At 39.1% G+C, this 14189-nt stretch overlaps 1 protein-coding gene across 1 annotated transcript; it reads left to right on the plus strand.

Moving 5' to 3' along the window:
* The first annotated feature begins 537 nt into the window (after nt 1-537).
* PCID2 (PCI domain containing 2) lies at nt 538-14069 on the plus strand. Its single transcript, XM_027743445.2, has 14 exons — nt 538-664; nt 2160-2249; nt 3547-3620; nt 4319-4384; nt 4910-4951; nt 5427-5481; nt 7072-7175; nt 7895-7970; nt 8090-8231; nt 9318-9418; nt 11496-11569; nt 11734-11859; nt 12021-12144; nt 13128-14069. The coding sequence occupies exons 1-14, from the start codon at nt 629-631 to the stop codon at nt 13215-13217; spliced, it is 1200 nt and encodes a 399-aa protein (XP_027599246.1). The 5' UTR covers nt 538-628; the 3' UTR covers nt 13218-14069.
* The last annotated feature ends 120 nt before the right edge of the window (nt 14070-14189 follow it).

A 14189-nucleotide genomic window follows, 5' to 3' on the forward strand; every position in this document is an offset into this window, starting at 1 on the left:
TTACACGCCTCCATGGCGTTAGTGCCTTTAGGAGCAGCCTTTTCAAGAGTTAAATGCTCCATTCAACTTTTTTGACCCAAGTTCAGCGAAACCCCCACGTAGCGCTCCCCGCGGGCAGCTCGGCTCCCGGGAGCGCAGCCAGCGAGGAGAGATGGGAGGAGGGCGCTCCAGCCCTCGCGTTCTACCGGGCAAATGACTGGGGTCTCCTGCCAATGGGGTCCTGTCACACGGGGCTCACGGACGGCATCGCCCGCCACCTTTACGAGCCAACGGAACATAGGCGACCGGGGTGGGGGGGGGGAAGGCCTACCGCTACCCACAGAAACAAACACCACCCACACACCGATGAACGCACTGCGCGTCCCAGCGCACGAGGCTTATCACTGACGTGCCCTCTCTGCCCCGCCCACCACGCTTTGCCATTGGCTACCGGGGCAAAGCCACGCCCCCCACCACACTGTGGGCGGGGCAGAGCGCGAGAGCTGCGATTGGGGGTGGAGTGGGGCGGCTGTCACGTGACCCGCCTCGGCGGGTGCCGGAAGCGCGAGGGGAGTTCCGGGAAGCGCCGAGCCGGGGGCCCGGAGTGTGGCAGAGAGTTGGGACTCTTGCCTTGCCTGCTTACGGCTTAATGGCGCACATCACCATAAATCAGTATTTGCAGCAAGTAAGCCAGATTTTTTCTGATTTTTTTTAAAATTAATTTGTGGGCGCTGAGTATGTGGGTGTAAATGCGTTGCTGTAAATAGGTTGTCTTGTTTTAGAAACAGAACGAGCGATGCGGTGAAGAAATATATTTCTTCACACACGCCGTCTGAGTGCCGAGGGCCTGTACCTGGAATGCCCGAAAGGTGTGATGGTTTCTGGTGTAATGGATAGCGAGGTAATTTATCCGTGAGAACCGACACGGAGAGATGGTGAGAGAGTGCAGGAACAGGTGCAGCTCAGGGATTCGAGAAATACAGGGATTTAAGATCAGAAATGCGGAAACACTGAATGTACAGCAGGGAGGATGGAGAAACGGGAGCAGAATCACAGGGACACCATCTGGACTTAATTGTCAGTGTCAAGCTTTCGGTGTCCACTTCTGCTGGTTCTTTCGGGACCACTGCTCGTCATTGTTATCTTACTGCACCTGACATCAGTCAAGTCAGTTAAGTGAAGGGCAGAAAAAGAGAGCAATTGTTTGGGTTTTAGTCTCCAAAAATGGAGCATCTTGAGATCACTCTAGACAATGATCTGCTCTGAAAAGTCAGCATCTTGTCCAGTGGACAGTATGCTGAATATTTAATAGGAAAAAAATACTTAAACCCCACAAAATTAGCTCTTCCTTTTCCTGAAGGAAAAAATCACTGCCAATTTTTGAAAGAGTTCAAGCAGCTGATTTTCCCTCTTTTGCTGATATTTTAGTCTATAATTTTTTTCTCATTTTTTCCCATTTGATATATATTTCCATACAGCAAAAATATTTTTTTTTCCATATTGGGACACAAAAATATGACAAATAAAGCATAAGCAGTGGGAAATGAACTCAGAAGAAGTAATATCTAAAACTACTTCCACAACTAAAGAAATTTCCACTTTGATGTCACAATAAACTGTTCAGGCAGACTAATGTTTACAAGGAGTTATCTTTAGCAGGAAGCAGAATTAAACCGTTCTCCCACAGAATATAACATTGACAGTCTTAACAGATTTCAGAAGTGTTCTGTATAGATGCCAGTCTAATATCAGATATTGCTTTTGAATGATATCTACATCTTAAGTCTGCCTGACTTTATTTTAAAGCATTACTCAAGGATTGTAACTTCACATCCGTGTTTGATGCCCATGAGCCCAACTGGAATATGGCTCACAACTGCTGTTTCACAATGCTAAGCCCATGTACGTTGTGTGGGGATCCTCTGATTTGCTTGTATCCTACAAATAAGGAAAAAAACACAATAGTGTTCACCTTGCCTTCTCTCTGGGACCTCTTTGAAAACAGGTGTATTGAAAATACAAAATTACTCATTCAGTTTTAAACCTTTAAAAACTCAGATTTGAGTTGATATTAATGAGGATGAATGGTGGTAACAAGAAGGTGACTTCTGTAGTTGTGTAAATATATTGTGTGCGTGTTGCTGGATTTTATTCTGTAATGAGGCTGTTTACTTTGGTAGGTACAAGAAGCCATTGACAGCAGAGATGGACAATTTTGTGCGGAATTAGTATCATTTAAACATCCACATGTAGCAAACCCAAGACTACAGGTGAGAATCTAGTTTTGATCTTTCTTTTGCTCTGCTTTCAGTTTTCCTAGCTTTCTATGTGGGTTCCTTTCCATTGGAGATAAATCTCAGAAACCTGTTTCATAGGCCAGAGCAGGATCCCCTTGTAGTTTTGCTTCTCTTTTCTTTTTACAGGGATATTCTATATTTCTTTTTTTTTAAATTATTTTGTTTCATGAATGGTTCTTAGTGTTCTGGATAGGTACAGTCTTGAAAGTCCTTTCTCACCAGGTCTACATTAGTAATTAACATGACAGAGTGGAAGTGACTATAGAGAAAAAAAGCAGGGGAAAGGAAGGGCCTGGTGTTTGTGATCTGTGCATTTCAAATGCTTTTACTTAAGGCTATCTTTGATAAAAGAGTATGGCGTAATAAACATTTGAAGAAAAGCACCAAGATCAGTGTTTACAAAGCCATAGTGCTGTCTACTCTCTTGTATGGTTCCAAATCATGGGTCATCTACCGCCACCACCTGCGTCTCTTAGAACGCTTCCATCAACGCTGTCTCTGTACAATCCTAAACATCCACTGGTCAGATTATGTGACCAATACATCTGTTCTAGAGCAAGCAGCAGTCACAAGCATTGAGGCCATGTTGCTGAGAACATAGCTGCACTGGGCAGGATGAAGGATCACTGCCTCCCTAAGATCCTGCTTTATGGTGAACTTGCCACCAGCTGTCGCATGAGAGGAGCCCCGAAGAAAAGATACAAGGACTCCCTGAAACAACATCTCAGCCTTGGCCATATTGATCAACATAACTGGTCTACTCTGGCCTCCAATCGGGAGGTCTGCAGACACACCATCTATAACGCTGCTGATGCCTTTGAGAAAGCACGCAGGATCACCCTCGAGGAGAAAAGACAACGCAGAAAGAATCGTGTCCTGCTGAATATACCATCTAAAGAGTCCTTCTGCTGTGCCTTTTGCAATTGGACATGTCTATCTCGTATTGGCCTCATAAACCACCAGCGTGCCTGTAGCAAATGTGGATAGAGCCTTCCTAAATCTTCGTTTGCGAAGCCCAGCCATGACTTAAGGCTGGCTCTGATCGGGTTCTGGAGACAGAATGCACAGTAGCAATTCATTGCACTGAATGTGATTTTTAATATAACTTAAGATTCTGATAGATGCCATGATACCAGATGGTCTCCAGAGGTCTCTTCCAACCCTAACAATTCTGTGATTCTGTGAAAACTGCCATGACAAAATATCCATATGACACTCTGTTTCTGGTGCACTGGATGTTCCTTTAATGTTTATTTTATTCTATACTTAGCTTCCATCTCCAGAGGAGAAGTGTCAACAAGTTTTGGAGCCACCATATGATGAAATGTTTTCAGCCCACTTAAGGTAAAGACGGGCCTAGAATGTAAAGTCACTTGTGAGGCATCCAGCAGGGATGGGGAAGGAGATATCCTTAAGTTTACTTACCTATTTTAAAGGGCTTACATCTGGAAACTTGGTATTTATTACTCTTAAAAATAATGCAAGAGCTGCAGGAAATAAAGACTTTCTCCTGTCTATATAAAGTTTGCTCTGTGTACCTGGCAGTCATCTGCATATAGCCTTTGGCACAGCTTTGGTTTCAGTGTTTCCCTTGCTCTGTGTGCACTAGCTACATAAGAATTTTCAATGAAATAAATAAGAGAAACATTTTTAAAAGGGAATTTTAGTCATAAAAGTTCTCTTAAGGCAGCTGTAGTACCTAAGTAATTCTGTGAGACTTTTATTTAAAAAAAAATTGCATTAACACAGTCTTTAGTTCTCTTTCAACAGTCTTGGATTTTTGTTTTTTATCTAATCTTGTTGACCATTTCAGTAAGTATTAGCTTAATAAAGCAAATCCTCATCCATCTCTTGGATCAGTTTTCTACAATTATCAAGCTTAGTGCTCTGTTAAAATACTTGTGCCATTTTGTTGGGAACATTCTAATCACATTTCTGTGTCTCTTAAATAAACTGTAAAACTTTATGCCTGTTAAGAGACAAAAAGAAATATTTGTTTTACATGTATTTTCTGATGCACTAATGCACCTTTTCTTTGACAGGTGTACTTATGCTGTTGGAAACCATGATTTTATAGAAGCATACAAATGCCAGACAGTTATTGTCCAATATCCTTTTCCATAACTCTTGTATATTGTTTTCAGATTAACTCTGTCTTCTTGTAGAAAAAGTTCTCCTTATGCCTTCTAAAAATCTAATAGAATGTGATTTGCTTTCACTTCAGCTGCTTAGGTTCCTAAGCAAGGAAATCCAGATACACTCTTCTTTCAACTTTCTGTAGCGCTAAGAAGGAATCTGTCACCTGGCTCTCAAATAGAAAATTAATTTCTCCCAGAGTATAGAAAACCGTCAAATCATTAATATGCCTTGCAGTTCGTACTTGGCTAGAGGGGAAAATAATGATAAAGAAGCTTCTATCTTTGGCCAGTGTTTCTTGCTGCTGCTGCCACATAAAGGAATGCTTGGCTGTCCTCACGTTCTTCCATAATGTGTCTTTGCATCCTGACTCCTCAACTACTTGATGCTTTTTTGGTTTCTAGTCTTTCATGTAGTAATATATGGTACCATTCAACTGCTGTTTCTTAAATATGTGCTTCATGTCATGGCATTTTAAATTCTCCTGAATATATTACATCTTTCCTGCGAGCATTTCAGGCACATAAAGAAGAAAATTGGTGAGTACATCGTACAAAGCTTCTAGAAACTAGACTCATCTTTTCCATTTGATACTGTAATAGTCAAATAAAATTATGGCTATAATTTTTATTTATCCCTAGTGATGCTTAAATCCAACCTAATTGCTTTTGCTGCATGTTTGAGTTTTTATGTTCAAAAGTGTGAAAACTAAACATCTACACCTAATTATGTAGAATGGTCCATAAGTGAACACGTGAAGAGTTTGTTCAAAGGGAGTTAGTATTTTAAAAAGTCACATTAAAAAAAGCTTCAGAAATAATAATTGCAGTGTAGATTTATAAAATGCTGAGAACTTGAAGAACTTTCCTTTTAAAAAATGCGTCCATCTTTATTTAAAGATTAATGTATACTTTTCCGATTTTATGATCAACTAACAAAAAAATTGCTTTTTTCTCATGTTTTACTTATTGCATGATTCGCATATACTAAGTATGTTGTGTTTTACTTTTTCAGGGCCTTACCTATTATGTATGCTGTAGCCCTTGATCTTCGAATTTTTGCTAATAATGTAAGTAGATCTGACTAACAACCTCATTGCTTTTACCTGTTTGGTATTTCTACAATGGAAATCTTTTTAGACTTTATTGCACAGCCTAATTTTGTTCTTTAACTCATTATTTAGGATATTGTTGACAAACTAAATTCATCCAGTCCTATTGAAAAATGAGGTTCCTCAGTCTGTCCATCTCTCATTTGCAGCCTGAACTAGAGGGGTTCTGAGGACCTGCATGCAACTCCTAGCAATTGCTTAGAACTCATGAAGGGATTGAGTATTTTCTTTATTGAGTAGCATATGTCACAACTCACTGTTTCCACGTGTTATCCTTGGGATTTGGTGGAAATCTTTATAAGCGTGCAGGTATCACAGACAACTGAGCTAATCTAACCATTCACCACATCTGAAGAGGGGAGTTTCTGCTCCTTTCCCCTTTTCGAGCTGTGTGCACTGCTTTTGATGCTCATTGGAGCCCTTTCTGAGCTATACAACTGCTGACATGCAAATAATCCCCAAATTTACATTATTTTTCTTGTGCTGGTGAATTGAAGTAGCTTGGGTAGAGATCTATTGAGAACTGCTAGGCCAAGGTAAGTGGCAGAGTTGTGATTTGCTCCTAGTCACTTTACCTGAAGAGGTGAAGCTAAAGTTCGAGTTAGGTTAGAATTTTTATGATGATATCCACTCAGCACTCTCTTGTGCTCTTGTCACCCTTCCCACGAAACCACGCATGTGGCATGCTTGCATAGAGAATATTTTTGTGTGTGTGACTGCTCTGTAACAAGTCTCAGTTCTCAGTCTGAATGAGACAAATCCATATATCTGAGATGCATGAGAAAGGGGAATGTTGAACCAGTCATACTGGAAGTATTTGGACTCTGTCGTCTAACTGTAGTATATTCAAAGGATGTGGATGCAGAGAAGACTTCTGTAGCAGAGGATGCATTTCCATTTCTTTTCTTTATGTTTCAGCTAGTGAGAGTGCAAGCACTATAGTAAAACTTTTCAAAAAGTAATAAATACCTACTTGCTATGTTTTTTCTGTTGAAGTTCTGCATTATTCAGTGCACGGATCTTTCCCATGTGTTGACAACTGAATTCTTTTTTTTTTCTCTTACTGCTGTAACATAGGTTTTATGTTTCTTCTGGAAGTCTCAGGTCTCAGCATTGTGCGTTACTACTGGAAAATTTTGCATATGGGTTAGAAATAAAATCTAGTCTTCATGGCTGTGGGGAGAAACTGAATAAGGAATTCTAAAACTCAAGCTCCGTAATTTTTTTCCAGACTCTTGGTCTTTGTAAACTTGAGTTGAAGTTTTAATGCTCCAGTTCAGATATTGAACCTGAATTTAGGTTTCTGAGATTTGCGTATTTTCAAAGGACTGTCCTCCTGTGTATTAGATTTGGTACATGTTCAGGAGCCTCTCCAAGTGTTTCCTTTTATTCTGTGAGCCTGATTGCCTTCTAGATTTGGGAGATAGCAGGCATGACAAATCTATTGCTATAATACTTTATAAAATGCTGTATTAAGGAACTAAATTGTTTGCAACCGAGCAAACCAGGATGCAGAATTACATATTGTTTCTTGCTGTGTAATTCTAGGCAGATCAACAGCTTGTGAAGAAAGGGAAAAGCAAGGTTGGTGACATGTTGGAAAAAGCAGCAGAACTACTGATGAGCTGTTTTCGAGTCTGTGCCAGCGACACGTAAGTGAAAGACCCTCTATAGAACTTGCACTACGAAATTGTTAAGAGCTTAATGAACTTTACTTCAGCTTTTCCCACTTACTAAGGCCATGTATGGGTAAGAATAAAGACTTCTGAGTCTTGTTTCCTATAATTTTTAGTCTGTTCTCTCTGACTATTGACTAGAAATGGAGAGCCCTCGCTTCAGGCTGCATTCCCAGCAGATGTTGTTGGGAGGGACTGATTATGTCCCTGTTTCTCAGAAAAGGTGATTAGTGCTTTTGCGCCCTGTTCAATTGTGAAATTTGCTCCATTAGGCTTAGATGGAAAAGCCTAATGAAAGATGAAAACTTTGGTCTCCAGTCTTTGCAGTTTTAACACTTCTGAAGTGGAAAAATGCTTTTTTTCCCAATCTTTCGTCTCAAATATTATAAGTCACTGCTGTACTAGTGTATGTGTTACCTGCAGACTAGAGTGAGAGCCCTCATGCATGACACCTTTTCATGGCATTGAGAAAAAATGTAGCAGAGGTATTTATATGGAAACACATGTTCTGTTTTGACAATGCTGGTATGTCTATAAAGAGTTTAAGGAATTTGGCAGTGACTTTTATTTTCAGACACCTATGTTTACCCTAAAAATCCATAAAATATCTATTAAGTGAATTTACTATAAAGACAAAATAGTTATTTTCTGAAAGGGTTCCGTACTAGTAGATTTTTTCTTTTTGCTTTTGACAGTCGAGCAGGCATTGAAGACTCCAAAAAGTGGGGCATGTTGTTTCTTGTTAATCAGCTGTTTAAAATTTATTTTAAGGTAGGGTTCAAGTCTGGTAAGCTGTGTTCTGTATTTCATATTCTAAGTCAAACCCACCCTTTTTTATATGATGCTGTTTGTCTACACTCTCTAAGTAAAATGCAATTTTTTTTTAACAGATCAACAAACTCCATCTATGTAAGCCCTTAATTAGAGCAATTGACAGCTCAAATCTGAAGGACGAATATAGTATGGCACAGCGAGTTACGTACAAATATTATGTTGGACGCAAAGCCATGTTTGACAGTGACTTTAAGCAAGGTACTGTGTGCCAGTAAGACACATTGAAAGTCTTTCTGCTTGGTGTGAAATCTGATGTTGTATGTGACTCAAAACATGAGTTGAAGATGCGGTTGTGTTTGCATGGATTAAAGGAAAGTCATGCTGAAAGGTACAAGGCCCACAGACTGACTCAGAACAGAGATGAGATTATGTGACACTTCTAATTGTAGTATATGTCCAGTTTTAAAATATTTGCATGAGGTTCAGTGAGGTTCCCTGTAGTCTTATGCGTTATGTGTGTGCATTACAAAATGTATGACCATCCAGAAGAGTAGGTTTGTAAAAGGTTTCACAAAGGAGGCTTTGCAGCTCTGTTGTCCTCTTCATGTTGCTGTGTGCCATGTAGGAAATCTTCAGCAAACTGTAATGTAGATATTAGTTGCTCGGTGCATTGATTTTGGAAGATGTAGAAACTGCTTTTCATAGATTTCTAGTAGATTTCACTAATAGAAATGCTTCTAGAGGTAAGGTGTACAACTTCATCATTAACTGAAGCCCCTGACCAAAATCTATTCTGGAGCTGGTTTTGTTACTCTTAACACTGTCTTCTGCCTGTCAGGCTTGTCATTTTTATCTGTTATTGGAAATTGCTGAGAGATTTTCGTGTTGTTATGCTGTGTGGTCTTGCTGGCACGTTTCTGCAGTTCAGCAGATGTGTGCATTGCATGCAGCTTTCATCCACTGAAGAACCTAATCTGAATTTAGAAAATAGAGTGCTGTATCATCAGTGCTTCTTGAGATTCTCTGCTCCTGTAATAGGAGTACAATAATATTACAGAAATGAGCTGAAAATTCCAATATTACTTGTAACTGTTATGTCTGACATCCAGACCTTGGCAAGTTTTCTTTGACTTTATGAAGGAGAACTTACTTTTCTGGTAATACTCTATTTTGTGTGAATCTCCTATTTTTTTTCATGTATTTTGATTGGTGTGACTATTTTTTATGTAATTTCAAATGTCATGTTCAAGCTAGAGGTGGAAATTGAGCACAGAATTTGAATTACAGTTTTACTCTGTTTTTGTTATTGACTCATGTTACTGGTGCTTGCATTTGTGTCTGCAGCTGAAGAGTATCTGTCATTTGCCTTTGAGCACTGTCACCGATCAAGCCAGAAGAATAAAAGAATGATTTTGATCTACCTGCTGCCGGTAAAAATGTTGTTGGTGAGTAGATGTTACTCTTCTAAATAAGAGGAGGAGGGGGACACACACAGATAATAAACCTGATGCTCAGTATTGTTCTTGGTTTTCCCTTACTGGAATTCAGAGGCTGTGTTTTACCCCTGTAAGAGCCAGCACATGCACACTTTGTTGTTTGAGGACAAAAAACGTTGAGCTGTCATTTATAGCAAAACAGGAAAGGAGAAATGGAGGGGTGGAAACACAGCCAAACAAACAAACAAATCCCTCCCCAGCCCACCTTAACAAAACCAACCCGTTCCTCCTTTCCCCCTACCTTCCTCCCACCCCTCCTGAAGGTGCAATCTGATGATACTTCTGTAAGAAAGATATCTTTGAGTTCTTTGGAGAAGCACTTAACAGTGTAACTTCTGTCAGGTAGCAGTGTGCATCTCTGGTGATCAGCTGCACAGACGAGCCAGGGAATGTGTGAATTCACTAGGATAAATTGATCTTCTTTCACCTAGTGGAAGAAAGGAGGATGTGCAAACAGATGGCTGAGGACTGTTGAGGGGGGTTTGCCACAGCCACAGCCTGTCTTTGAGTTTTCTATTTGCACTTTGTATATTTGCCCATGTCAGAAGGGTCATGAGGTAGAGCATTTTGGTTTTGGAAAAATCACTGAAGACTGGTTAGTATCTGATCATTTTGTATTTCTGTTAAAAGAATGAAACACATCTGCTTCTTGTTCCTGTCCTTTCCCATGTGCTGTGTTAATATTTGTCTATCCCTGAATTAGTGCAATTATGCTAACAATTAATTCAGTGTAACTGAGGGGACAAGAATTAGACTTTAGAGTTTCCTCTTCCCAGCCCTGTTACGAAAGTTACCCATGGGTACTGTTATCACCTGCCTCTGTTGAGTTGCCACAATCTATTTGTGACCACTCTCCCTTTTCCATTCAATGCTCTCTTTCCAGTCCCTTGCTGTGTCCAGTGGGTAAAGGGGAAGCATAATGGGTATGATAATTGGCTTCTCTTTTCCGTTTTTTATTTATTGACTTTGTTATTGGTTACTTTCAGATCAATCAATGGTAGGGTTGATAAAGGAAAACTAACAGTCCTCCTAAAAACTGCCACAGTCCTGACTGGATGCCTTAAACTGGTGGGTTTGGTAGTGTCTAGAATTACTGTGGCTTTTCTGGAGCAGTTCTAATGTACAAGAGCCACTAAAGAAACTAGATAAAGGTCACTGGTTTTACAGTTACTTTTTTTAAATCAGAGCCTAAACATTAACACTAACCTTAAACTGTACTAAAATAGTTTGGATGTTGTTTTTTTTTAATTCCTAGCAGCTCTCAAGTAAACATGCAGCTGAGTTCTGCTTTCAGCTAATCCTCCATCCAGGAAAGGAGTTACCAACAGCATAGCATGATGTAACTAAATTTAAAGTCTGACGAAGTCAATGTGCAGTCTGATCTTTGTTGTGCATGGGGAAAAACCAAAGTTTCCTTTTGATAGTGTAGATGGTTCAGTCTTACCTGATTCAGCAATGAGAATTAATTTTGTTTCTTTAAATTTAACATTTCCTCTCTCTTTTTTTTTTTTTGGAGGGGGGAAAGGAGGTTGGTGGTGGTGCTTGTTTTTTGAGAGGACATTTTTATTTCCACATGCAGGCAGAGAGAATAAAATCTCTGCTACAGACTGAGCTGGCATTTGACAGTGCTGCAGCACTGTTTGTATTCCCTTGGGAATGCTTGGTATTTCCACAGTTCTTCTGTTTGCAGATTAGATCATACAGTCATGACATAAAATTTGAATCTGCGTAGGCCTCATGGCATGGGATCTTGATTTTACAAATTTGATAGCTGTTCCCTAACAATAAGTATGAAGGCTCCCTAAATCATGGTAAATCAGTAGTTATTGTGAGTTGAGCTACAAAGTGTTTGACAGGGACAAGGAGGTTGTCTTACAAATACTTTTATTTGCTTCTTATTCTGTAGCAAAAAAAAGCGGCTAAACATTTGTCTTTTTCTCTTCACAGATTTTTTGTAGCTTATTAGATTCTATTTAAAATGCATTTGACTTTACCCTGGAAAACTTGGAAACCATTTATTTTTCAGGGCCATATGCCAACAGTTCAGCTCTTAAAAAAGTATGACCTTATGCAGTTTGCTGAAGTAACAAAGTCTGTGAGGTATGATGCCTGTTTTGTTGCTTTGTGTTCAAAAAGTATTAAGTAAAAGGTATTTATTTGGGATCATTGAGGAAGGCAGGGGATGCATATTCCTACCAAGTCAGAGAATTTCTTTTCTCATTTGGGTGAGACCTTCTTATTTTTTCATTTATTCATCCTTGCAGTGAAGGCAATCTTCTCCTACTGAATGATGCTCTGACAAAGCATGAGACCTTCTTTATTCGATGTGGAATCTTTCTTATCCTTGAGAAGCTGAAAATCATCACATACAGAAATCTCTTTAAGAAAGTGTAAGCATAACAAATCCTATATTTGGTTATATATGCTCCTTAGTTCCCTCTGAGAGACCTGACTTCCTCTTAAAGTGAATTTATTGTAGAAAGGCTATTTTTTAAGAACCAGAATTTTTAAGTATTTCTCAATAACACATTTGTTCTGTTGTGTCTTTCAGATATTTACTACTCAAAACCCATCAGCTATCTCTAGATGCCTTTCTGATTGCCTTGAAGTTCATGCAAGTAGAGGATGTTGATATTGATGAAGTCCAGTGCATTTTAGCTAACCTTATATACATGGTATGTGCTGACCACTTTTTGTGTGGTCCTTCCAGACATGAGGCAGTAAAAAATATTGGACAGAGAATAAAAGTTTATTACAAAAACCACATCAGTAATCCCACATTTTCTTGTGTAAAACAGTTGATTCACTTGTGCTCAAAGTCAAATGTTTTCATTTACCCTGAGGACTTCCTCTAGTTCCTGCCTTTTTTTTTTTTGCAGGAATCAGTTAAAATTGAATTTTACATTACAAATCTGGTACTGCCATTTTTTCTATATATGCATAAATATTGATTTAAAAATACAAGCATTTTAACTGGGACCAAAAAGGATTTGTTCTGCATTTGAAGTAGGAGACTCTTGACCTTCTAACATTAGAAAAAAATAAAGTCAGATTTCTTTGGGTTTGTTCCACATTTTGTCTTTTACACTAAGGGGATTTCAACTACTCATGAACAGATAAAGGCTTGAAATGTAAAGATTTCTATTAAATCAGAGGTTTTGGAGCAGCACTGTGATGTCAGCAAGAAAATGAAACACATCTCTCTGAAACAGATTATGTGATGTGGTGTAGGTCACTGGAAGATTTCTTTCAGTGTTGCAGTACAATGTTTGAAAAGGAAGTACTATGTAATTTACTTTATTAGGTGTGGAATACTAATTGATTAAAATCCTCATTTTAAAGTGAACAAAGAGTAAATTTAGAAACACTTCTGTAAAGCTGTGTCTCTTCAAGATAATGTAAGCAGACCAATAGGGGGCCCTGGCAAGAGGCTCTCAAACTGAGAGGGTAGGTAGTACCCAAACACAGGGATGGTTCCAACTTTCTGCTTACTCTCCGAGTTGACATAAATTGGACCCTTATCGATATTAGGTTCAGTAGTGCAGCAGTGATTGAGCATACACACACTGCTATGGTTAGGTTATAGGTGTTTGCCTAGGTTACAGGCCTTGTGTTACCAGCTGCCCATACTAATGCTCCCTTTTTCTCCTTCTGCCAGGGTCACATTAAAGGCTACATATCCCACCAGCATCAGAAGCTTGTGGTCAGTAAGCAGAACCCATTTCCTCCACTGTCAACGGTGTGTTGAGTGTTGCATCTTATCCATGCAAGTGCTTCCCAGGTACTCGGCTTGTCCAGTGGAACTGCTCCTAATCACCCCAAGGACACTGTAAATTGCCTGGTTCATGTCCAGAACTGGAATACCAGGAACTGTTTGTGGCTCCTTTCCCAGAAGGACCAAGACTGCCAGTGTTACAAAGTGCGTTGGAATGAAATGCTGACTTTTAAATAATAATTTCCACAGGCTTTCTAGATAATTCCAAGTATTTCATGAAGAAATAAAGCAAAGCATTCCAAATTACTCACAAATTACTTAAAAGTTTTTATAGAGTACTTTGTGTTACTATTTTTGCATTTATCTTTCAGAGAGAAGTGTCAGCCTTTGTTACTCGTGTTAATCCATTCTTCAGAATGGAAATAATGTTTTCTTACGTGGTTTCCATTTTTTTTAAGTCTCTTCGATAATCTTGCTGGTATTAAATATTCTCTTCAAGCTTTCTCTAAAAACTAGAGAAGTGCTTGACACCAAAAGCTTTACTGTGTCAGTAATACTTACAGGTTCAAGTAAATGTGGGCAATTTGTCTGTAGGTGCCCACAGATGGGTTTGGTTTTTTTTTAGTTCTGGTGATATTTGTTTTATTTCTATAATGGTGAACATAAGATGATGTAGCTAACTTACCCATAGTCTGTTTTATTTTGCTTCTGGGGAAAACACTACCACTGGATCCAGTATTTTAAGTGTTATTACCTTGGGGGGTTGGCTGGTTTGCTTGTTTGGGATTGGTACAATGTAACTTTGTCCAAACTGATGAGATGGTAGTTTGGGGGTTTTAAAATTATTTTAAAAGGAAATTAAACTTTTTCTTTTCCTATCTTTTACAGTTGGGTTTTATTTTATCCTCTAACTGACATGAACATCGTTCATAAGGGAAAACACAGGTACCATGTATGAGGGGAAGCACTTTTAAACATGATGAAAGTGTCAAGACCGTACACAGT

Source organism: Pipra filicauda, unplaced genomic scaffold, assembly GCF_003945595.2.
Source record: "Pipra filicauda isolate LSUMZ 115617 unplaced genomic scaffold, ASM394559v2 scaffold115_size4368891_pilon, whole genome shotgun sequence".
NCBI classification, from domain to species: domain Eukaryota; kingdom Metazoa; phylum Chordata; class Aves; order Passeriformes; family Pipridae; genus Pipra; species Pipra filicauda.

What these genes read in the sequence shown, in the direction of transcription:
- PCID2 (XM_027743445.2), top strand. Translation starts at nt 629, where the DNA reads ATGGCGCACATCACCATAAATCAGTATTTGCAGCAA. An exon ending in TGCCAGACAGTTATTGTCCA is followed by an intron (nt 4,385 to 4,909) that starts ATATCCTTTTCC and finishes TGAATATATTAC; the next exon opens with ATCTTTCCTGCGAGCATTTC. An exon ending in GAAGTAACAAAGTCTGTGAG is followed by an intron (nt 11,570 to 11,733) that starts GTATGATGCCTG and finishes TCATCCTTGCAG; the next exon opens with TGAAGGCAATCTTCTCCTAC.